The sequence below is a fragment of the Drosophila mojavensis genome, unplaced genomic scaffold, assembly GCF_018153725.1.
Source record: "Drosophila mojavensis isolate 15081-1352.22 unplaced genomic scaffold, ASM1815372v1 contig_74, whole genome shotgun sequence".
Taxonomy (NCBI): domain Eukaryota; kingdom Metazoa; phylum Arthropoda; class Insecta; order Diptera; family Drosophilidae; genus Drosophila; species Drosophila mojavensis.
Window position 1 is genome coordinate 25,542,766 of NW_025318899.1, and position 25,345 is coordinate 25,568,110.

A 25,345-nucleotide genomic window follows, 5' to 3' on the forward strand; every position below is an offset into this window, starting at 1 on the left:
ATATACATGTACATTATAAAAAATAATTTTAAATTATAACCAATATATCATTTATAATAAACAATTGTTATATTATTTTATGCTCTCGAAGGCAGATACAATTGCAGACTATACAAAGAAGAATATACATAAAGGCAATCGCACTAAATATCAAAACGACTATAAATATTGAATAAAAAATGTAATAAATATAATATAAATACGTAAATATAAATACATAGAATGGAATTACAAAGGAATTGCCGGCTTTAACTCATTTCAAATTGTCAACTGTTCAAAAATGTGATTATACATACATAAGTGAGATTTTAAATTTGAAGACAATTTTGTGCGTTATCGAACAAATAAGTTAACATAAGCTCATAGCATCCTTAGACTTCGTATAAACTGCATTATATCATTTGGATAGTCTGTCTTTTTATTTAATATCGGCCGACCACCACGTTTTAGTGTTGATAAATTTGATAAAAAGACAGTCATGAGCGATCCAACACTAGTACATACATAGCTTATTTTTAACATTTTTCGACGTGAGATGTGCATTTTCTATCATAGTTTGTGCTTAACCATGTAAAATTCAAGTAGATTTTAGTGTAGCATTATTAACAGTTAGTGCAGAGGTAACTCAATTGTGCTTGTGAAATAATCTAATGTCCCCGAATATGTATACCAATACCTTTGCTTGACAAATGACAGCTGCTGCGACTTTGCATTTTCTGTTAGTAGAAATACAAATGTTTTCGTTTACAGAAAATGTTGTAGTATATTGCGAAAATCAAAGAGAATTTATATGCGTGCATGTACTTTCGCATAAAATGTCCAATTAAATTGTATATGTATATATCTATATATATATGTAAATATATATTATATATATGCATATATATATTTATACATATACATTTGTGTGTGTATTGGGACATACATATGTATGTGTACATTTATATGGCAACATCATTGCGTATGGCCGTATCAAAAGGCACAGACTGCTAATTTGACATTTCGTTTTGTGTTGAGCACCGTCTACTGTTGCAGAACCTACATATAAGCGAAAATTAACACGAAAAGTGAATATATTCTACGAAAACAAGTGCAATTGAAAATTAAAGAACTATGTAAAAAATTGTTAGAATTTAATCGAGTCACATACGCATGGAATACTCGTTCTCGATTGGCAGTAAATGGAGTTTTCATGTGTGGAGTACAAAAAAACGGCAATAATGCAAATACAAAATATAATTAAAAAACAATTCCTTTATGTGATATGAATTTGCAGTGTGTAGATTTTAACAGCATGTATACTAGTCCTGCATATGTATACGACTTATGGTGTGTGCTAATACATTTCAAAACAAAAAGTAAAATGGATACAGAGTCAAATGGATTCGATAGGTACAGCTGTTGCCATATATGTCCAACTTCCCTTTAATATATGCATTCGACAACCAAGATGACTTGAAATATGCAAAGCTACTCGAACGATTCACCACGAACTACATTTGCATTAATTGGACTTGCTGCTATGCGCTATGTATTTCATATAGATATTAATTACAAAATGTACAAGTTCTTACGCCTTTTTATTTGTTCTTTTTCAGTAAGCAGAGACTGTTGTATAAGTGTAAATTGTTAGCATAAGCAAGTGCCCACATACATCCATACTGGGAATACATTCAAATAAGAGGACTGTGCGAGAGCTAGAAAGAAAGGCAGCAGGACTTCTTTTCAGCTCACAGCATTCATCTAACTTGGGCGAACTTGTTGTCTGGCCAATTGAAGGCTGCCCTCAATGGCTGCTGAAAAGGAGATGCAGGCGCATGACATGGTGCGACGGCGAAGCTGGGCGCGTGCTGTGACACTTTACGATCAAATACTCTCGTCCAGTACGACCCCACAGCCACAGTCGCAATCACAAGGGCAGCCGAATGGAACGACACGAGCGCAGAAGGATCAGCAAATCGCCTGCCTGCTTGGACGCTGCGAGTGTCTCCTGGAGCTAGGCAGATACGAAGCCTGTCTGCAAGATGCGTACAAAGTGCTGACTCTGCTTTCAGAGCAGACGGAGTGCTTGGCAAGCGTCTCGCGGGCGCGTCGTTGGCTGGTGCACGCCTTGTTTAAGCTGCACAAGTACTCGGTGAGTCCCTCGACAATAAATCAATTTGAATTTAAGTAAACACCCTTTGGCATTAATTAATTATTACAGGATGCAGAACAGTTTCTGAGTAAGTGGATAAATGAGTTAAGTGGCCAGCAAATCTTTTCGGACATATCGAAGACTCTTGAGCGGTATAAATCAATCATACAGATGATTATGAACGGACAGAACAAATTACAGACGCAATCGCAGAAAATTCCGCATGCACGTCTTGAGGATGAGATGGCAATACTGGACACCAAGCTCGATCACTGGGCCACAAACAATCTGCCCCTAGACAAGTATAGTAAGCTACTTAGTAACAAAGGATTAAAAAAACGCGAGCAGCAGCAACATCAGCAGCAACAGCAACAAAATGGCAGTGGTAGCTTCAGCAGCAGCAGCAGCAGCACAGGTAGCAGCAGCACCATGTCCAATTCCAGCTTAAACACAAAGAATATTGAACTGCTGTCGGCAATTAAACTGACTGGCGTTAAGCATTCATCAGTGGATGCTGTACCCGATTCGGATCAAGCAGCGCACTCAACATCGACAATAACGTGCAGTTATTGTGCCATCAACTTCCAAACACGGAACGAGTTGAGGCAACATTGCCAGACTGAAAGCCACCAGAAAGTGATAATGAGCGATGAGGGTAAGTGCCCTTCGTTGTGTTCTTTCGTTGTTCATTGAAAATAATATGTTTATTTCGCAGGTCGCGACTGGAAGTGGCGTCCTCCACCTCGGGGTTACACGTTAGACACTTATAGCCTCTGCGAGACATTCGCGGAAGCACAAACATGCCATTACGGTGCTCAGTGCGTTGAGGCTCATGGCTTGGACGAACTGAACGAGTGGAAGGAACGATTTGAGTATCGGCGAATGCGTGTACAAAAAGCTTGTGAGAAAGAGCTATATGGAAAGTCATACACCGAACAAGTGCTCGAACGATGGATTCAAGCTACCGCCCCGGAGCGCATCATGTGCGAGAAAGTTGCGGATATAGAAGCAAAATGCGAGCAGCAATTGGTTACCAGCATCAGCTCAAAGACTTCTAAACGTGAATGGCTGTTTCAGCTAGAGACATTGCGGCCGCTGAAGGCAGTTGCTCTGCTACAGGACGCGCATCGCAATCATTTTGCGATCAAGTCCATCAAGCTGGGGCAATCCGCAGGCGATGCTGAGGTCAATGTAGAATTAAAGTCTGATCAGGAGTGGGTGTCTTCTACATTACCTGAGACCCAAGAAAGCACGACACCATCTAAGCTCGTTAGCGCCCATGAAGTTACTGTTGAATTTCACACCGAAATTTACGGCACATTTCGGCAGTCGGTCTGTTTCGACATCGGCCAGGAGCCTTTGCTGGTACGTCATCTTTGCGTTGATGTGTTACCTGTCAGCGATGCCGAAAAAATCGAGGAAATCAAGCGCGATATTATAAACAGCTCTGCCACTCGATGGGATGTTTCTAACACCAAGTTGACTCGCTTTGAGACCACGATTGGAACGCATTTGAAAACGGAAGCTTATCTCAGTGACTTGCAGCACGAGCGCGAGCTTTTAGAGAGATATCCCTGTCCACGTGCTGCCACCTTTACGTTAACACAGTCCACTATTGTGGAGAAACGACTGACGCAAAACAACTACCGCTCACGTATACACGAGTTGCTTTACGTTGAGGAGATCGCTCGCTATGAGCAAATCGCGCGGTATAACGTGCGCACCCGGCTGACAGTTGCCTCGAATTATATATTGACGCCGGCGGGAATGGCAACTAGTACGGCAAAATATTCTTTAGCCGGTGAGCTTTTCGCATTGATGCGCCTAGGCAAGGACATTTCAGAGGACACTTCACCGGGTCGCTTGATTTTATCGAACTGCAGCAGCGTTTATATTTCAGCGCCGGAGGAAACAACAGCTAAATCAGATACACCCGAGCAGCGCGCTGTATACGAAGCACTTATTGAAGATAAGGGCAAGAATGTAATATATCTGAAGCTGTCTTCAAAATGCGTCGAAGCAATGGGCTTGCAAGCAGACACGGAGCTAGACGTAGACATACAGTTCCAGCTTAATCGCATGCCGTACTGCGAGTGGCACAATGCTGTGGACAAGATAACCGACTTTCGTTTGATATTTCCCGCAACTGAACTTGAACCAGCCATCCCCTGGACACCTAAGAAGCAATGGGCTGATGCCTGTGAGCCTAAGCTGAATGCGAAACAGCGCGAGGCGGTCAACGCAATCACAACGGCTTTAAGTATTAAGCTGCCACCTATATTACTTATTGGACCGTTCGGCACGGGCAAGACATATACCCTGGCACAGGCAATTAAACAGCTCCTTGCCCAACCAGAAGCCAAGATACTCATCTGCACGCATTCCAATTCAGCGGCAGACCTGTATATTAAGGAGTACCTGCATCCGTGGATTGAGGAGGGTCTCACGGAAGCGACGCCACTGCGAGTTTACTACCACAAGCGTTGGTCCGCGACCGTCAACAGTGTAGTACAAAAATATTGCATAACTGATGGCGTTGGCAACTTTCGACGGCCTAGCGTTGAAGACATAATGCGACATCGCATAATAGTTGTCACCCTGAGTATCAGCATGGAGTTGGCTTCGCTCGGTTTGCCCAAGGGCCTATTCACCCATATATTTTTGGATGAGGCAGCGCAGGCGATGGAATGTGAGGCGATTATGCCGCTGGCTCTGGCAAACGATTCCACTCGAATTGTACTGGCTGGAGACCATATGCAGATGAGTCCCGAGCTCTTCTCCGCGTTCGCAAAGGAACGCAAATTGCATATTTCACTGCTTGAACGACTGTATGACCACTATCCTTCGAACTTTCCCTGTAAGATTTTGCTTTGCGAGAACTATCGTGCACATGAGGCCATTATAAAATTCACCTCGGAGTTATTTTACGAACAAAAGCTTGTAGCATCTGGCAAGCAGCCGCGTCATGAACGCTTTTACCCACTCACATTTTTTACAACGAGAGGAGAGGATGTACAAGATAAAAATTCTACAGCATTCTATAACAATGCTGAGGTCTACGAAGTTGTTGAACGTGTCTCGGAACTGCGCAAACGTTGGCCAAGTGCTTGGGGCAAGTTGAATGACACTAGCATCGGAATTATGACTCCGTATGCGGATCAAGTTTTTCGCATTCGTTCCGAGCTGAGGAAACGTCGCATGGGTGGAATCTCTGTGGAACGTGTTCTCAATGTGCAAGGCAAACAGTTCCGTGCTGTGTTTCTGTCCACAGTGCGAACAAGGCGAACATGCTTGCCGCAAGGAAACAGCCCAGGTGCTGGGGGTGCGGCCATTTCCGCAGCAAGCATAGGTGACGCTGACACCGATTATGGCTTTCTAAGCAACTCAAAGTTGTTAAATACTGCGATTACACGGGCGCAATCGTTGGTAGCTGTCGTTGGCGATCCGGTTGCTCTCTGTTCGATAGGACGATGTCGCAAAGTCTGGGAGCGATTCATTGAAATATGCGATGAGCACAAATCCCTATTTGGATTGACTTGGTCAAACTTGCGATCCCAACTAGATGGCGTCGAAATGAAGCGCGGCTATGTTCTCAATCCATTAGCTCCTGAATTCGTTCCTCGTGCTCTGCAACCGGAGGCATACTTACGCGAACAAGCAGCTCTGTACCTAAATACCCCAGCACACGTGCCACCTGGCAGTCAGCCGCCTCATTATACTGCCAACGCTGGCATGGGCCCCGGGCCGTCTGCGCATCAAATGAATCAAATGGCCGCAGCAATGGCTGCCAATCATATGTACTCCACGCATATGGCTGCAATGATGGCAGCAGCAGTGGCCGCTGGCGGTAAATCTTCCAACGGACCGTCACCAGGACCAGGTCCGGGACCAGCCGGACATATACGTGGCCATATGGGAATGCGTGGCCCGCCAACTAACGGGCCGCCTCCTGTGCCGCCACATATGCGACAGTCTCAGCCAGGCAGTGGAGGACCTCCGCCCCCGCCTTATGGTCAGTATACAGCTATGCAGCATTGGCGGCCACCCGTCGCCCCACAACAGCCTCAACAGCAGCAGCAGAATCCCAATGCCAGTCTCTGGGGTCCACCACCGCAAACCAATCCTTGGAGCGTCTTACCGCCCAACAAGCAGCAGCCACCTCAGCAGTCGAATGCTCCAGGCCGTGGCCCGGGACCATTGCCCCCTCCAGTAAGTTTAAATTTTAATCGAGAAATATACTGATTTTTAACATACCAAGGGCAAGTCTAAAATGTTTTTGATTCAAAGTCAAATTGGGGCGATCCTGAAGACTTGTTAGTACTATCGCTAGATTTACTTATCATTATGTGGTAAAAAAGGCTTAACATATTTTGAATAATTTTCGTTAACAGGCTCTGCGAGGAGGCAGTGTGCCACCGGCTGCAGCTAATGCAACCTCTGCGGCGCAACTGTTAAGGAATCCAAGTGAACTGGGCTACTTGGCTAAAAAGACGCTTTACAACCATGGCCAGACGCCACCATCTCAACAGCCCCTTCCTCCACAACACCATCTGTACGGGCAGCCACCGATACCAATTCAACGTGGAAGCAGCGTTCCCAATGGCCCAATGAGCCCAATGGAAAATGGGCCACCACCCTATCTGCGTCATAATGGCACTGCAGCAGGTTATGCCAACTACGAGAAGTCCGCTGGTCCACCTCAGCAACCCCCACCTGCGCCCTACATGTACACGGCCGGCAAACAGCCGTCGCCAAGCAACTTGCGCTTTCCGGCTGCGCACGAGCTTCTTCCTCCCAACATGAGTATCTATGAGATGGCGTTCAGCTCTAAAGAAGAACAGTATAAGTGGTACCTCAAACTACTTGAGTCAGCGGGTCAAGAGGCAGCCAACAAGTTCGGCGATATGCTGCGCCAAGTTATGACCACGTTGCAGCAACAGGGTCACCAACCACAGCATCATCCGCAAGGACACAAGCCCCAGCCACCGGTTGTACCAGGACCGCCGATGATATCTAATCCGCATTCTGTTCTGGGGCCACAACCGCAACGGGCACAGTATCCGGTAATTTACCCTGGACAGGGTCAAAACCTGAATCAGCAGCCAGTGGAGTCGTCGCCACCCCTGGACAACTTTAATCAGCAAATAGATCTTGTGTTTAATTCGATCATGAATGGGGCCAATGACATCGCACAACCCATTTTGCGTGACGTTCTTGGCATGGTGGGCGTAACAACATCGACAGCGGGTAGCGGGGCCATGCCACTCTCAAATGGAATGGTAAATGGCGGAGAATTACAGCAGCAACAGCATCAGCAACAGCAACAACAACAGCAGCAACAACAGAGTCGGCTCTTTAGTATGATGCAGGGTCAACAGCAGACACAACCAGCTCCTCTGACTATGGGAAAACATGGCCCAAACGCTAGCCAGTTGCAGCCGTTAGCTATGTATTCAAACCACATGACTGGGCCGATGCAGGGAGCAGGTGTCCACCCAAGCTCTAACAGCAACGCTGGTGTATCTAACTTCATAAACAATGGTAAGTTCCATCTGGCTTATCCTCCTTTATGTCCAAGAGCATGACACTCATTTTTCTGTAGCAGGGAACACTTTGCTGAACGACAAGCCGTTTAACAACTTTAATAGTCATAATAATGGTGGACAGAACAGCAACGGACTTCATAATAATGGCAGCTCTGTACCGCTCTACCGCCGCCAGGCAATGGCCGGCAATGGCGGCAACAATTATAACAATATGCCCAGTGTTTTCGCCAATTTGGACACGAGTGCCAACCTGATTGAGGTCTTGTTCCAAGCCAATAATACGCCATCCGAACACTCGAACAAGTCCGATCATGGCCACGGTCTGCTCTACAATAACTACAACGCAATCAAAAGCGGACATGACCTGGACTTGTTCTCCAGCGTGCCCCCACAGACTGCTCAACAACCCTCAACTGACGCCGTCAACCACCAGCAGTCCTCAGCAACCACGTATGCGGCTGTGCTAAGTCAAGGGCCGCAAGCAGCTTCCACACATCAGCAGCCAACAATGAACTCAACACGGTCCCTTCATGCTTCGAAATCCTCCCTAGCAGCGAGTGACATGGAAAAAGATCCATTTTCGGCCATACGAGAATTGGGACAGGCAACATCTGGCTTCTACAACTATTTTCAGTGATCACATGTAATGGACGTCGTTGAATGCCGCCGCCTGCTGCATGTGGCATCAACGTCATATATTAAAGACTTTAGAGTCTTAAAAAAAAAAAAAAAAATGGAAAAATTAGAAAAACTCAAAACAGATCATGAATTGCTTGTTAATTTTAGCTCTCCCGTTTGCTTTTTTAATCGCAATTAATTTAAATATGTAGATTTAATTATTATTACAATTATTATATATTATATGCATATGGTTAGTAGTTATAAATGCCGCAGCAGGCCGTTCCGCCCTATGCACGCCCTTGGCGCTGTCATTTCGTATGTCGCAGGGTCGCTCTGAGCACCCAGCCCTTAAAAACTAAAATTAAAAAAAAAAAAAAAAAAAAAAAAAAAAAATTAAAAAAAAAAAAAAAAAAAAAAAAAAAAACAAACAAACAATTAGCTAGTTCTTAAGGTAATTCAAACAAGTTTGTATTTTATAATCATTCTATTAGCCGTAGATCATATGCTACGAGAATAATGTTCAGTTTGGCCTAAGTGCGCTTGAGTTATAAATACATATAAATATATATTGTATCTTGAGTATTGTACAGCAGTTGACCATTCGAAAATTTAGAAACTGAAAATTTATCATGTACTCAAATACATTATTATCTATCTATATTCAAATCTTTAATTTATTTACGTACTTATAACGTACAAATATAATGCTTTATTATTGTATTTTTAATATATACTGGATACTATATGTATGGGACACTTATTGTATGTACACACATACCTCTTCATCACTTAAGTATGAACTTTTCTCTGATTGCTCGGATGCAAAAAATGGATAAGTATATAACGCTGCCCACGCCCGGTAAATCCAATTTCATAGTGGAAATTAATTGATTTAATTATTCATAAAATGTCTGTCTGTTCAATTTTTGGTAATATTTGTATCTACTTATTTGGCCTGCAAGGGCGTATGAATGTAATTAACTTATATAATATATATATATATATATATATATATATATATACATATATATGTATATACATACCTTTCATATTAAATAACAGTAAAAATAAACTATACAAATATAGTTATATTAATGACAGTTCGTCTAAACACATTTTATTAAGCACAAAAGTTAATTATTTAAAACACGAGCCACATACAAACTACACATTGAAAAACTGTATAACACAATTAATACGAAATACGAAAAATATACATATATATATATATAAAGAAAATTTTAAAAATCCCTAAGGGACACCAAAAACAGCATCCAAATTGTTTCGTTCCTTTAATTGCAAATACATATGTAAATTTCTGATGTCGCCGGGTGGAACCTACCTCTGGACGCGTGCATTAAATATTTTTGGACTTACATATGTGTTTGATTGAGCATCGCCGGAATTTATAGGTCTTGGCTATCTTAAGTGTTAATATCAATTGCTGATTTTAAATCCAGCAATCGAAACGCAACGAACGAACCCCGTCGATGCAGATAACATAGGCTAATTAAAAATCAGATTATACTTTAATATACCCCAGCTTCGACCTACCGAATTTGGAATCTTGCAGCCAGATTTCATTGTAGCTGATTCGATTTATATTTGTCTACTTAAAAGCAATATTTAAAGGTCAAATCCATTGACATATAGGAAATTTTTATGTTTTTATTATAAATCATCTAGTGTGGAAGATGTAATATGAAGTTTCAATTGCATTTTGTACAGTAGTCACTATTTTGATGTATAATAAATTCTCAAAATGTTCCGCTCTTTTTTCATAAAAAACACGCAATATTTCATAAAATGTTCATGTATATTTCACAAATTACAATAATGATATACATATGTATACGAAAACAAATACATAGATAGTCTATATGACTATCACCAGATCTGTTTTCATTTATCCTTTATCCAAGTTCCTAATGGATTTTACAAATTTTACTCTAGATTTAATGACTTATTAATAAAATGCTTACAGAAATATGAATTAGTTTTACAAGTTCAAACGGGAATATTTAGGTTAGACAATTCTTCTTTAACTTCATCGTATAGATCCTTGTATTCATCGTTTTGTCGCACAAGCAGAGCCACAGTACCCCTCTTGACGCCCATGGCAGCGCCGAGGTCAGCACGACTAGGAGTATAAGTATAGGGAATACCTTTCTCCTCACAAACCGCCGGCAGATGGCACATAATATCAACAGGCGTCACATCCCCAGCGAAAATGCAAATACTACGAGTTTTTGTTTATTAGCAATTCTGGCAGATAGAATCTTAGGTGCCTTACCCTGTTTCACCTTTCCTCAAACGCGTTTGGACATCCTTCAATCCGTTTCGCAAATAGGTTTTATGCTTCATGGCTTTCTTAACCAATTTATAACATTTTTTGGCCAGCTTTTTGCTTGCCATTGGTTTCGCTATAGCATTTATAAAAAGCAATTTATCGTCATAGGTCTCTTCTTCCTTAATAGTCGTATTTTCGCCGACCTTAATAGAAACATCCGTTTCTTCAGCGTGTTCCAGTTTTACTTTAACCATTTTACTAAAATATACAAAATCGTCGCGGACTGCAGTTCTTTTACTTTTTAACACGTGCTTGTAGGTGTGGCCGTATTTTTTTTTTAGATTATTAGCTCTACTTTTGAAAATATGAAAACTTAGTATATACTAAATACTATAGATATAGTACAGAAATACATTTGCGGTAATTTCTCAAATGAATCTAAAATTCGAATCAATTAAAAAAATAACTTAATTTAAGTTATACAAAAAGAACTATAAGTACATTTAAAATAATCATATATACTTATATATAAGAGTCTGCTGCAAATGAGATCAACTGTGATAGTGAAAATAATGTCTAATATAAATAATACATACCACTCTAGCTAGAAAAATCTAATATAAATCAATTCCATATTAATTATTCGTCACCCGCAAAATTTGAAAAGCCAATTTATTTCTAAACATATTATTTAAAAAAAAAAACAACAACATTCATGTAAACAAGTTGTGTTATTTAAATTTCCTGTTCATTTATTACAGCTGATTTGGTAATCTCTCGATTCGGACTTAGGTCGAAGCTCGATCAACCCAATGGAAGCCTCCACCTACAAATTTTAACATTTCTTGTAAAGTTTGGCTGAATGAGAAGTTTTTGCTCAGGCCTTGTCCTTATCCTTGCGATATTTGCTCTTCTAAATGGGCCTCGGAACGGAAAACTACGGTACGATTGATGAGATAATGTAGTCCTAGTTGCAAGCATATAAAAAATAGAGAAATAATAAACAGATCTCTCTAAATAAATTTAAGTTTTTTGATTCGTTAAACGACCTTCGACTTTCAATATTATTCTACGCATATCTATATTTGACTGTAAATTTTTAATGAGGCAATTCAACTTTGAATATGTAATTGAGCTCGCTTTACACGGAAAATGTTCCAAGGTATATAATGAACTCATACTATACGTATGTATATGTTTCACATGAATACAAATGTAGAAAACGTTCATAAATTTTCTTTCGATACATTTAATTTAGTTGTGAATGAATATGTTTAGACAGGCGGTGGTCTCTGCGATTTCCTTAATATTCCCTTTTGTGAGGTGGGACATACACCTGTTGTTGGACAGTCTGACGATCGGCCCGATGGCGCGATTGGAGCTGCTGCGCCTGGGACAGGCTCGTTAAGGGTCTGTTCTGAGCGTCCGAGATGGGCAGAATATCAGATTTCAATACTTCTTCATAGTTGCCATAGCCGATGAAGAACACCACGCAGGTATTTTCAGAGACAGCTGTGATTTCAGCTTCATAGTACTGAAAACAGAAGATAATTTATTTATGAGTTTTTCATGTTGAGCATTGTAGGTGCTGCTATGTACTTACACGCCCATCGTCCCAATACTTGGCCATGCATAAATCGCCACTCTTCCACTGCCAGGGATCTAATGGTGCAGCCAGATCAAAGCTTTTAGACGGCGATGGCATTGCTAGGGCAACAGCTGCTGTTGGCTGTGGTTTGGACGGCGCAAGACAAGCAGGTGGCTCTACTTGAGCTGAAGAGATGTTATTTGGTTGCTGGCTTGCCGACTGACCCTGGGCCGGGGTATGCGCATTTGGGGGAGAAGCAATACTCAATCCTTGACTCTTCAAAAGGCTCATGGCAAACTCATTCGCCTCCTTGGTTTGGAAGCCCATTATCTTGCTGGGGTCATAAGTGTAACCATTTGGCAATTGAGTGCAATTCGCATTCGATGGCTGTCGTGTATTCTCCTGCAGAAGTTTCTGCTGCCGCGGAGTTGGATTACTCTTCTCAACTGATTTTCGGGCCTGAGGTAAACTACTTTGGGGCTCAGATGGCTGTCGGGTGGATTGACCTGCACTTTGTCTGCCGCCGCGTCTATGTTCTCGCTTCGAGCTGCTTATCTTCATGTTGGCTGTCTCTGTAACGACCTTATTCACACGATTATTATATTCATCGGTATGACTGGTAAAAGGATTGCTGGTCTTGGTAGGCGGAGGAGCAACGCCTGCGGCTCCAGCACATGTACTATTGCCTTGCGGACGACGCCTGTTGTGACTGTTGTTGCTGTTGCTGCTGCTGCCGGCAGTTCCATTCTCAGTGCGAAGGCTGCCATTGCGATTGTTTTGGCGCTCGAGGGCCCGACGATTAATCCCTGGCTCCTTTGCAGAGCTCTCTGACTTATTTGTTTCAATGTTGCCTTTGCTGGGCGCGGGATTTGAGTCATGGCCATTACGGTTGGAGCTTTTAGCATGCGGCTGCTCAGTTGCACGTGCACTGGCATCCGGCTTGCGCGCGCTGCTAACACCCGCAGCTCCGCCTCGATCGTAGAAGCTGCTGCCACTACCAATGCCACGAGACGAACGCTCTTCGCGGCCAGCCCGACTGCGTGTGCCGCCCCTTTGAAGCCGGTCAGAATGGCCGCCACGATTGGCAGCAAAACTGCTCGAAACATTGTTTTCGAAGCGCGTGCGCTCGGCCACACTCTGAGATTTGCTCTCAGCCAAAGACACAGCTACTGCTGCTTTATAATCACTTTCGTATTGCATGTCCAACACCTTGTCGGCATTGGATCTAGATTTCACGTTTTCCCTGTTTATATCGACGGTTGCCTGGTCCGTGCGTAGCTTGGTGGTGAGAAAATCGAAAAGTGTGGCATTTGCTGCAGGTTTTGCCGCTTCGGCTTCATCTTTGAGGCTGGCGCCACGCCTACTCTCCCTGCCATTGCGTCCGCCACGAAATTGCGTTTCGTTTGAACTGTCAGCCGCATCCTTGCGCCTCTTCAAATTGAAGAGAGCTCTCTCCAAATTGTTGCGCGTCGCTTGCAAAGCAGCCTTGGCCTCTTCCTTACTGTATCCTTTCTCCAGAATTTTCTTGATGTTGTGGTCCACAATATTTTGACCCCCGCCTCCAAAGACCTTCTTCACAGCCGCTTTGCTTGCCACTGCGATTGCTTCGCTTCGCATATTGTTGAAGTCGTCGTTTTCCTTGCTAGGCTTATCTTTGTCCTTGTCTGCAGCCGATGCAAGGCTTTTGAAATTGCGATCAGCATCCGCATCGATGCTCTTACCAAAAGTCACCCACGGCGGTGGAGCAGACGACCCGGTAAGTGGACGTCCGCTTCGAGCATATTTCAGCATAGTGCGGGCAAAATCCCATTTCTCGTATAGTGCATCCACCCGTCCACCCAAAATTTTAAGCTCGTTGCTTCGCAATAACAGAAAGCCTTGCAGCAGTTGAAGCTTCTCGGCGTGAAAGTAAATCTTTGTGCCAGGCGCCACGTTTAGGTTGAGCGCTGGCACGGGTTCCAATTCTAGGGCATGCAATACGGTTTGCCCATCGCTAAGTTCCACTTGCAAAAGCCGGGGCGCAGCCTTCGACTCTTCATTGCTTTTCGGAGCCGCTATGTTGCGAACTTTTTGCACCTGCAGGACAATGCGTCCTGGAATCACGCCAGTACTTTCGTCCTTTTTGATAGGTAATGCGCCGCCACCAAAGTCACGCATGTCACGCTATAATAAAATAATAGTTGCGATTAGTACGCTGTATGCAATTACCGTTGCCGGCTTTCGTTCGGTTTTACTCACATTTAGTGCAACTTCAATTATTTTGCTTGGGTCGTAGGCGTCGCTGACGACGCTTTGCAATGACTTTATTCCATTCTCGGTGAAATGCCTGAGGAGATGTTGATGTCATCAAATGTTCACAGTTATACTGCTCGAATTACTTACCATCCGCTAGCTTGTAATTTGATTGACAATTCCATTTTTTCTTAAATATACAATACATATATGTGTACATATATTTTAGCAAGTGCAGCACAAAACTACCTAGTTTCGTCGCACCGAAGCCTAAATTCGCCGCACCCGAAAATTCGCTGTGCTAATCGTTAGACCTAAAGTTATCGATGATGTGGGTATGGCTCCGCAGAAATAATTAATGTAGAATGGTAAGACTAGGCATGTATATTTAATTAAAATATTAAATTACAAAGAAAATTCGATAATAATAATTCATCACTTCCTTTGAGAAAGTATATAATATCACTAACTGTTTGTTTAGTGGTTAGTGATAATATTCTATTTTAAGGTCTTCGGCGCCGAAACTCAGAAAACTATCGATGACTATCGATATTAAGTTGCAGATTTGAGCTAAATAATGCTGAAATATCTTCTTATATATGAGTAGACAAAGTCTTATATAGCAACAAACAATTTTGCTGTTCATTGTTATTAAAGCAGCTGTGAGTAACGGTTCGTGAAAATTGTGATCGGAAGTAAAATAAAAAGGAACGTGAAAATAAAAAGTTTAATAAATACTAAGTGTACAAAATCAAGTATTTTTGTTTACCAATCATTTACGATATATATAAATACGTGTATTTTTGGTGCCAATAGTCAAGTTGGAAAGCGCGAAACTTGAAACGGTCTTATCAAGCACACGAAATAATAAATTTATTAACTAGTGATAAAAGGAGGCACAATATGAATTTATCCTTTGCTGGATGCGGTTTCCTGGGAATATACCATGTCGGTGTTGCTGTCTCCTTCAAAAAATACGCTCCGCATCTACTTCTAGAAAAAATTGGTGGAGCCTCGGCGGGCTCCCTTGCAGCATGCTGCCTGCTATGCGATTTGCCACTAGGTATTTCTTTTTACACTTGTATATTAAAATATAAATAAATACCACTCTATGTATATATAATAAAACTAAGCGCTAAATTGGCTGGCTCAGATGTCGCATTGTGCAGATCAGCGCGTATTTCGATCTGTAGTTAGTATATAATATATCATGAAATAAAAGATGCGCACATACAGAAACGATTCAGTACCAGCTGTGAACACTCCCATTTGGGGGCTCGTCGCTGCGGAAACATAAGCATAACAACAAACCAAACGGACCAGCTGCGTAAGCATGTATGTATGTATGCGTGTGTTTTAACATGTAAACATGTTTGTAAACTGTTAGGAGCCCTAAAAATAAATTCTTTTGTTGCGTTCATTCATATGTTCATATACGTATACATATGTATATTTTATATCAACCAATATATTTGATTTGGCGAATGTCGATTTTCCTTATCCGTGTAGGCACGTTATATATTATACTCTTAAATTGAAAGTGGTGTATAACGATATATATATATATATATATATAGCATTAATCAAAGCCCTTAAGGTGTGCTGTGGCTTACATTCATATGTATATTATATTTACACTCTTACTTAAACGTACATATATTCCTTTACCTGTTGCTGAATGTTTTTGCTACATACTTGTAGAAAGTTCGGTGGGCAGCCAGGTAGAATACATTAATGCACCTTTACCGGATAAATTGCAGAAGTTCGTCTCTCTTGTTAGAAAAGATTGGTTTCTGGTGTGTGCCTGTGTTCGCATATATGTATATATATATGTATGACAGTTACTAGTGAGTAATTTGCTTTGTTCTCTTTGGTTAATGATTTTCGACCTTTGAAACGAGTAATAAACCATCGAAATTTAAAGTTAAGTTGATATCAGCCATTGGATATATGTATGTACATATGTACATATATGTATATATCAAACATACGTACTAGACTGTTTATAGGATCTTCCGATGTTCAATTTTATATATGAATATATACATATATTCGAATATACGTTCATACATACATGTATATGTTAGTCAGTGTGTGTCTTACGATGGTTCCCAATTGACGTCAATTCTGTTTGGTTCGAGTTTAACAATTCAGCAAAACAAAGTGAATGAGTTTCCTATTAGATTAAAACTAAATATACATATACATTCGTATGGGTCTCTAGCACATACACGTTAAATGTGTTTTTATTTACAGTAAATACATATGTATGTATATTAGCAGCTGTCTTTTGCAAAGTGTGAAGCAGCTTATCAGCTCGTTTCATTTCGACTCTTGACTACACATACGACTATACAATTAAAATTGTATTCCTAATAATTAGATATATATACAAATAGAAAATATATGTATATACATATAGCTGTTCTTGGGCCTACTATAGCTATGGGAAGTGTTTCACAGTACAGTAGGAGCCTTAAATAAAGCACTTACCATTCTTTTTCTTTATTATTGTAAAACCACCCCTAAATAATGAGTTTCACAATTTTATATCTCCTATATCTTAAAAGCTAGAGTCACCATTAAACCCATTGAAAATGGAAAATCAGGGTATAATGGTTTTGTTAAAAGTATCTAACAGGCAGAAGGAGGCGTGGCAGGCCCCACAAAGTATACATCTATATTATTGGTCAGGGCGACGAGCTGAGTAGATTTGGCCCTGTTCGCCTGTCTGTCCGTCCGCCCGTAAAAATGAACGCGTCGATCTCAGATGGTATAAGAGCTAGAAAGTTGAAATTTGTTTCCTAGGTCCGTGTATATCACGCGCATATCGAGTTTTTCTCTAAATATCGATAACTACTCCCGGTATTTTATTATCGAAAGCTAGTTATTTAATTATATCTCCTACACCTTTAGAGCTAGAGTTTGCAAATTTTAAATGCAAACTTATATGTATTTTATACAATTTCGATTTTTGGTAAATTTTACCCCCCACCCTTATATTCACCCCCTCACCCTCACCTTTAGAAAGGCGTATTTCAAATACTAGAGACCTGTGCTTTGGCAAATGCATGCATATTCATGTTATAATTATAATTTAAAAGTTTCATGAAGATCGTATGTCCACAAGAAAAGTTATTAAACAATTAAGTTCTCTTGTAAGCGCACACTGCAGCCATGTGTGTTTATGCGTGGCTGCTTGTGTGTGTGCGTGTGTCTTGTGAAAGCAGAAAGACGCGAAAAATGATTAAAATAGCTATTGCTCGATGGGTTCAGGGGATCTCGTAGTCGAGGAGTCTCGACTAGAGCTTTCTTGTTTCTAATATAATTTAGATGCGATCAAAATATGTGATGCATGCATGACGGATAGCCTAGCAACCAGTGTTGCCAGATTAGCTATTTAATAGCATTTTTAGCTATTTTTGAACCCTAAATGCTATGAAAATTTTGAAAATGCTATTAGCTATAAATTTAGCTATTTTACAAACGAATATTTTGAATTTGATTTTAGTATTTAAAGCAAAAAAAAAAAAACATTTTTCGATTAAGTCCCAAATTGTACGTAATGATCTGCGCGATACTACCACCACGACTTTGTCGTACTTATACCATCACTAGTTGTGAATTTATACCATCGCTAATTCTTCTTGCGCAGCAATGGCAAATGCTGCCATGATTATACCGTGCCTTCCAAATATTTAAAAATGATTCCAGTTAATCAAAAATATAATTCTGATGATGATTTGGATGTGGACCAAATTGTAACATTATTAAATGACATTTAAAAATAAAATTTAAAGTAAATGCATAATGCATAAAGGTTTCAGCTATTTTGTAAGCTATTTTAAAATTTGTTTAGCTATTTTCAGCTATTTTTTAGAGACGATTTTGCTATTTTTATGTCTCAAAACCTGGCAACACTGCTAGCAACAGCAACAATGGCGCTAGGTATATTTATCTTTCCGTATACCTTTGCCTTATTTTAATTAAAGAAAATATTTAATAGACATTACTTCTTTCTGCATTAAATTACCATCTAACGTTTGTTTGTTATTTGTGTGCGAAAATTGTTAAGCCCTTACGTGTGGGGACGGTACATCATACCACCAAAATCTCAAAACATAGATTTATACAAGCACTAAGAGGAGCCCCTTATCAGCTGTCTTAAAATCTAGAACAACTAGTAAGAAAGCTCTAGTCGAGACTACGAAATCCCCTGAACCCTTCGAGCAATTGATATTTCACAATAATTCTTCGAGTCTTATTTCTTACACAAGAAACACACACGCTCACACACATAAAAATATAGGGATGCAAGCATAAACACCCATTGGCAGCAGTGCACAGTGGGCAAAACGGCTGATTTAGCTCCGATTAATTCAAATTAAAAGTAAATCTAGGCGCCAGTTTCTTTTTATACCCTGAACCCATTTTCAATGGGAAATCAGGGTATAATGGTTTTGTTGAAATGTATGTAACAGGCAGAAGGAGGCGTGGCAGACCCCACAAAGTATATATATTCTTGATCAGGACGACGAGCTGAGTTGATTTGGCCCTGTCCGTCTGTCTGTCCGTCCGTCCGTCTGTCCGTATGTATGAACGCGTCGATTTCAGAAGATATAAGAGCTAGAGACTTCAATTTTTTTTTAAAATGTCCGTAATTACAGCGCGCATATCAAGTTTATCATTAAAAATCGATAACTCATCCCGATATTTTTTATCGATAAAAACCTTATCGAAAACCAGTTATAAAATTATATCTTCTACACCTTTATCGCTAGAGTCTTCAAATTGTTTATGTATGCTTATATGCAATTTATGCAATTTCGGTTTTTGTTAAAATTTACCCCCCACCCTTAAATTCACCCCCTCACCATCACTTTTGTAAAAAGTGTATTTCAAATACTAGAGACTTGTGCTTTGGCAATTACATGCATATCCATGTTATAATCATAATCTGGAAGTTTCATGAAGATCGTACGTCCACAAAAAAGTTATTAAGCAATTAAGTTCTCATAGTAAGCGCTCAGTGTGTGTATATGTATGTAATTGTTTGTGTAGTGTGTGTGTGTGTGTGTGTGTGTGTGTGTGTGTGTATGTGTGTGTATGTATGTGTGTATGTATGCCTGTGTGTGCGTGCGTGTGTGTGTTTGTGTGTGTGTGCGTGTTTCTTGTGTAAGCTGAAAGACGCGAACAATTATTTAAATAGCTATTACTCCAAGGGTTCAGGGGATCTCGTAGTCGAGTAATCTCAACTAGAGCTTTCTTACTTGTTTTATTTTGAAGAGAAATAGATGTAGTATAATACAAAAAATTTAAAGATGAAGCTCTGATGGTTTAGCTTTTATTCAGCTTTGAGATGTAAAGGGGGGCGCTAACCTAATGACGCGCAGTGTATAACTTACAGAATATGATTGTTATAAATTTAACAATATTTTAATAATTTGATTGTTTTTACGTCTCTTTAAAGGCAGCATGACATCAGACTTTTTTCGTGTGGTAAACGAGGCTCGTCGTCATTCCCTTGGACCATTTAGTCCGTCATTTAACATACAAACTTGTTTGCTAGAAGGACTCCAGAAACATCTCCCCGATGACGCACACAAGCGCGTCAGCGGGCGCCTGCACATCTCTTTAACGCGCGTTTACGATGGAAAGAATGTGATAATTTCTGATTTCCATTCACGCAAAGAAGTGTTGGACGCCCTACTTTGTGCCTGCTTTATTCCTGGCTTTTCCGGAATTTTGCCGCCGCGATTTCGTGGCGTGCGCTATATGGATGGTGCATTTTCAGATAATTTGCCAATACTGGATGAAAACACAATCACTGTAAGCCCTTTTTGCGGCGAGAGCGATATTTGTCCACGGGACCAGAGCTCCCAATTATTCCATCTAAACTGGGCCAATACAAGTATCGAAATATCACGACAAAACATCAACCGCTTTGTACGTATTTTGTTTCCACCGAGAGCCGAATTCCTGTCAAAATTTTGTCAGCAGGGCTTTGATGATGCACTGCAATTTCTGCATCGTAACAACTTAATTAACTGCAGACGTTGTGTAGCCGTTCAGTCCACATATGTAGTATCTGAGACTGTTGCATCATCCCTAGAGACTGAGTCAGAGTGTCGTGAATGCAAAAAACATAGAACGGTATGCATTTAATATACTTGTTAGGAATGTCACTGTTTTCAATCATATTTTGCAGGATGCATTGAGTTCCAACTTGCCAGAAACAGTAATGGTGGTTATACAAGACTATATAGAGCAGGCGAACAAAGGCTTGGCCAATTGGATTTTCAAGCATCGGAGCATGAAATTGCTTTCACTGCCAGCTACCGTACCGATGGACTTTTTTCTGGCTACAATTTCAAAGTGCGTTAGATCGTGTTTCTATGTGATTGACACTTACTAATTTTGAATGAACGACTCATTTTTTTCAGACTCACCACTCTCACGCCAAAATTGACTAAACGAATGTGTCACATAGTAGAAGAGTTTATTGATCAGCTGAACAATACTATGACAGTTCGTTTTCTTAACAAATTTACGGTAAGTAATTAATTATTAACCACCTATGGTTTTTAAAATACAAATATGTATTAATGTACTTAAATTGCCACACAGCTTTACGATCAGCCTCATTTCGATGCGACTGGCCTATTGCATTCCAACCATATTTGTGGGCCACGGGTTTCAATTCTGGTAGATGAAGGGTAATTAAATATGGAACTCTTTAAATTAAGCTATTGTACTCAACGTCACTCTTTCATAGTGTCACAACCCCATTAGGCAGAGAAGCTGGGCATGTTCTTGAGATGTCTACGCACTGCGACTCGCTATATTCGTATTATTATACAGATGTCAATACCAACAAACTGCAAGTTACCGAAATATTCGATATTGAAGACATGACGAACCAGGAACTATGCACCAATTTGCAAGCATATGATAGGACAGCGGAACATCTGTCTGTAGCACATCGGACATATAACACTGAATGGGATGGCATATAAGCTGGTAAATGACAAAATATTTGCATAGTAAAAAAAATCATTTTATATCAAAAGTTCTGATTGTATTACAGTTTAAATTATGCCAACGACATCTGAACTACACGACGTTGCCTTTTAAAAACTTCCGCGAAATCTTATTAAAAATCAAATTTCTGTTGTAAAGGTAAATTCTACATTTTCGTTAAATATAATTTAAGAATATTTGATTTATAATTGAATTCCACATATTTCCTTGATATAGTTAAACAATCATCCATTGAAGACAAGTGTCACGCAACCATATTCAAATATCCTGAGGCTGAAAAAAGTGTAACTATTTAGTATATATGAATTAAATGTACAATTTCATACACAAATTAAAATTAGTCTCTATAATTAGTAATACGAATCCCAAAGTTGCCTGTAGCCAAACATTTCGTAGTTGCACCTAAATTAAGTTTTGAAAACATAAAAAAAATTTCAGTATGATTTATTCTCTAAGTTATGAGTACAAAGTATCATATTGTAATAAGTAAATAAATTAATTAAAATTTAAATGTAAAATTAATTTAAATTATTAAAATTGACACTAGGCTTATGTGTAATAAAAAAGCATTCATATAAATATATATATGTGGAATTCATATATAATACTTGTGTAATTATTCTTAAGTTCGTTCTAATCCAGCTCGGAAAGAATTACAATTTTTTTAAATAAAAAACCTTTGCAGGGACCCGCGATCACTGTAAGTTTACGGAAAACATACTGTTCGCCAGAGCACTTATAATCATAGCTCGCAAATAACTGTTAACACTTTTTCGTTGTCTGCAAAAAAGTGTCTTTCACTGACACAGTCAAAAAAACTCAGACAGAAACTGTTTTTGTCGCGTCTGGCTTAGCTCGCTCGCGCTCTGAGGGGGACAGTTATTTCTGTTTTCGTTTCCTCAAGTCAAACACTGATCGTTTGCTTGAGTTAAATGAAGCAAACGGTAAGTTGCGTTTGTATGGGTAATCACGCGCGATTGCTGCGTTCTTTTTATACCCTGAACCCATTGAAAATGGGAAATCAGGGTATAATGGTTTTGTGAAAAAGTATGTAACGGGCAGAAGGAGGCGTGGCAGACCCCATAAAGTATATATATTCTTGATCAGCGCGACGAGCTGAGTTGATATAGCCCTGTCCGTCTGTCCGTCCGTATGAGTGCGTCGATCTCAGAAGTTATAAGAGCTAGAGAGCTGAAATTTGGCATGCATACTCGTGTGTACCATACGCAGTACGAGTTTGCTTTATTTTTTCGATAATTCATCCGATAACTTTTTTATCGAGAATAATCGAAAAAATGATTTTGTTTTTTTAGCCTAATTTGAACACTTTTAGACCTGGAGTCTTCAAACTTGCGTTGTATATAAAGTTAATGGATACAAAGATTTTGTAATTTACAGATTTTGGATACCACGCCCCCTTCTCCCCCAATTTGTAAAAAACGCATTTCAAGTACTAGAGACTTGTGCTTTGGAATGTACACATATATTCACCATATGATTACGCTCTGACAGTTTCATTAAGATCGTATGTCTATAAAAGAAATTATTCAACAAATGAATTCTCATAATATTGCCCACACTGCAGCGCAGCCCAAGCGCAGTCGCTGCTTACTGCGCAGTTAGCAGAGCGCAGGCTTATGCGTGCGTGTGGATGCATGTGTATGTATGTGTGCATAAAAATGCAGAATGATTAGAATATCAGCTTAGAGGGTTCAGGGTATCTCCTAGTCGAGCAGTCTCGACTAGAGCCTTCTTACTTGTTATATCCTGAACCCATTGAAAATGGGAAATCAGGGTATAATGGTTTTTTATATGTATGTATGCGTGTATTTACATGCACACGAAGGCAAAGACAATTTCTGCTGAGTTTTTTAGTCAAAGTGTTTTATGCTGACAGTCTTTGTGTGAGGGAAAATCGTGTTAGTTTTACGCGACACTCATGTGAGAGCGTCACACGAATGAGTCATTGCATTGCGTCTGAGCGAAACAGATGCTAAAGAAAACAGAGAGTGACGCTCAGAGCGAGACGTGTCTGCACAATTTTTTATACCCTGAACCCATTTTCAATGGGAAATCAGGGTATAATGGTTTTGTTGAAATGTATGTAACAGGCAGAAGGAGGCGTGGCAGACCCCACAAAGTATATATATTCTTGATCAGGGCGACGAGCTGAGTTGATTTGGCCCTGTCCGTCTGTCTGTCCGTCTGTCCGTCCGTCCGTCTGTCCGTCTGTCCGTCCGTCCGTCTGTCCGTCTGTCCGTATGTATGAACGCGTCGATTTCAGAAGATATAAGAGCTAGAGACTTCAAATTTTTTTAAAAATGTTCGTAATTACAGCGCGCATATCAAGTTTATCATTAAAAATCGATAACTCATCCCGATCTTTTTTATCGATAAAAACCTTATCGAAAACCAGTTATAAAATTATATCTTCTACACCTTTATTGCTAGAGTCTCCAAATTTTTAATGTATGCCTATATGCAATTTATACAATTTCGGTTTTTGTTAAAATTTACCCCCCGCCCTTAAATTCACCCCCTCACCCTCACTTTTGTAAAAAGCGTATTTCAAATACAAGAGACTTGTGCTTTGACAATTACATGCATATCCATGTCATAATCATAATCTGAAAGTTTCATGAAGATCGTACGTCCACAAAAAAGTTATTAAGCAATTAAGTTCTCATAGTAAGCGCTCACTGCCGCCCATGCGTGTTTATGCTTGTGTGTGTATATGTATGTAATTGTTTGTGTATGTGTGTGTGTGTGTGTATGTGTGTGTGTATGTGTGTATGTATGTGTGTATGTATGCCTGTGTGTGCGTGTTTCTTGTGTAAGCTGAAAGACGCGAAAAATTATTGAAATAGCTATTACTCCAAGGGTTCAGGGGATCTCGTAGTCGAGTAGTCTCGACTAGAGCTTTCTTACTTGTTTGGTTATGATGCGAGGAAGAGAATAAACGAAAAAACGATCAACTCTCATTTGCAAGCTCTGCTTATAAAAGAATATAGCTGCTAGTGAACGCGACGAAATGGTTAGTGCCTAATAGCAACTAACGGAAACGTTAGCAACGAATATTAATAATGCCACTAACCAGACTGCGACTGCTGCCACGAAATGCACACATTATCAAATGAAGCACGGTTATGCGCTCTTTTTCCCTTACTCACTCTCTCCCTCTCCTTATGGTCTCTCAAATAGCAGCAGCGCACGGAAATTGAAAATTGTTCGCAACGACCCCGCTCTTTCCTTTTGAGTGAAGGGTATACCGAAATCATAAAAGCGTTTGTCACGCTCATGCAAACAAAATGTAAGCGTTTCGATGGTTATTCGTGGGAAGGGTATGAAAGCGTTGATGCGCATAAAGAATATGATTTCGCGACGGGCAAGCACACACACACTTGCAGTCTCTGGAAACATGTGTGAGCATTTGTGGCCTGTGTGCGTAACATTTGCTGCCTGAGCAAATTGTGTATGTATGTATGAGATGGGATGATAATTGTCTGGCGATCCAGTAGTTTGTCAATTTTGTATGGTTTGAATTGTATAGTGACTGTCAAATGAGCCTTTATGGCTTAATTCAGTAATTTTGGCAATAAAGATCATTTTCCGCTGGTTGATTCGTCTTACGGACTGCCATATCCACTCCACGCAGATATATATGTACATATTTACGTACATTTATATACTATTATATCTAATCATGTTTATAAATGCGTGTATTGATAAAAACTATTATAGTACATAATAATAAAACTTCATTTTGAAATATTTAAGAAAATTTTCAACAAGAAGCCATTCATAGCAAAAATTAAAGAAACAAGACAGAACGTTGCAGTCGGGCGTTACCGACTGCGGAATACTCATTCACATCAACAATTTAGTAGTTAAGT

The 25,345-nt window shown here is 40.1% G+C and overlaps 4 protein-coding genes across 11 annotated transcripts; 2 read left to right on the forward strand and 2 right to left on the reverse strand.

Moving 5' to 3' along the window:
* The first annotated feature begins 502 nt into the window (after positions 1-502).
* Positions 503-9,030, forward strand: LOC6583601 (probable helicase with zinc finger domain). Of its 3 annotated transcripts, none has more exons than XM_015162958.3 (6): positions 503-620; positions 1,599-2,134; positions 2,204-2,789; positions 2,850-6,343; positions 6,526-7,675; positions 7,737-9,030. In XM_015162958.3, the coding sequence occupies exons 2-6, from the start codon at positions 1,790-1,792 to the stop codon at positions 8,315-8,317; spliced, it is 6,156 nt and encodes a 2,051-aa protein (XP_015018444.1). In that variant the 5' UTR covers positions 503-620; positions 1,599-1,789; the 3' UTR covers positions 8,318-9,030. The 3 variants fall into 3 exon arrangements, with proteins under 3 accessions (XP_015018444.1, XP_015018445.1, XP_015018443.1); XM_015162959.3 differs by having other exon boundaries at positions 7,740-9,030; XM_015162957.3 differs by lacking the exon at positions 503-620 and adding an exon at positions 1,416-1,531.
* Positions 9,031-10,098: 1,068 nt separating this feature from the next.
* Positions 10,099-10,923, reverse strand: LOC6583602 (H/ACA ribonucleoprotein complex subunit 2-like protein). The gene is made up of 2 exons (XM_002009232.4): positions 10,595-10,923; positions 10,099-10,540 (listed from the first exon to the last, which is right to left on the reverse strand). The coding sequence occupies exons 1-2, from the start codon at positions 10,843-10,845 to the stop codon at positions 10,309-10,311; spliced, it is 483 nt and encodes a 160-aa protein (XP_002009268.1). The 5' UTR covers positions 10,846-10,923; the 3' UTR covers positions 10,099-10,308.
* Positions 10,924-11,671: 748 nt separating this feature from the next.
* Positions 11,672-14,714, reverse strand: LOC6583603 (tudor domain-containing protein 3). Its single transcript, XM_002009233.4, has 4 exons — positions 14,562-14,714; positions 14,418-14,505; positions 12,195-14,342; positions 11,672-12,125 (listed from the first exon to the last, which is right to left on the reverse strand). Exons 1-4 carry the CDS (start codon positions 14,594-14,596, stop codon positions 11,895-11,897), a joined length of 2,502 nt encoding a protein of 833 aa, XP_002009269.1. The 5' UTR covers positions 14,597-14,714; the 3' UTR covers positions 11,672-11,894.
* Positions 14,715-15,043: 329 nt separating this feature from the next.
* On the forward strand, positions 15,044-22,172 carry LOC6583604 (1-acylglycerol-3-phosphate O-acyltransferase Pnpla3). Of its 6 annotated transcripts, none has more exons than XM_032730961.2 (8): positions 15,044-15,474; positions 19,882-20,564; positions 20,620-20,786; positions 20,855-20,963; positions 21,039-21,127; positions 21,187-21,431; positions 21,482-21,590; positions 21,669-22,172. In XM_032730961.2, the coding sequence occupies exons 1-6, from the start codon at positions 15,315-15,317 to the stop codon at positions 21,425-21,427; spliced, it is 1,449 nt and encodes a 482-aa protein (XP_032586852.1). In that variant the 5' UTR covers positions 15,044-15,314; the 3' UTR covers positions 21,428-21,431; positions 21,482-21,590; positions 21,669-22,172. The 6 variants fall into 6 exon arrangements, with proteins under 6 accessions (XP_032586852.1, XP_032586851.1, XP_043866165.1 ...); XM_032730960.2 differs by having other exon boundaries at positions 21,499-21,590; XM_044010230.1 differs by lacking the exon at positions 15,044-15,474 and adding an exon at positions 15,610-15,750 and having other exon boundaries at positions 21,499-21,590.
* The last annotated feature ends 3,173 nt before the right edge of the window (positions 22,173-25,345 follow it).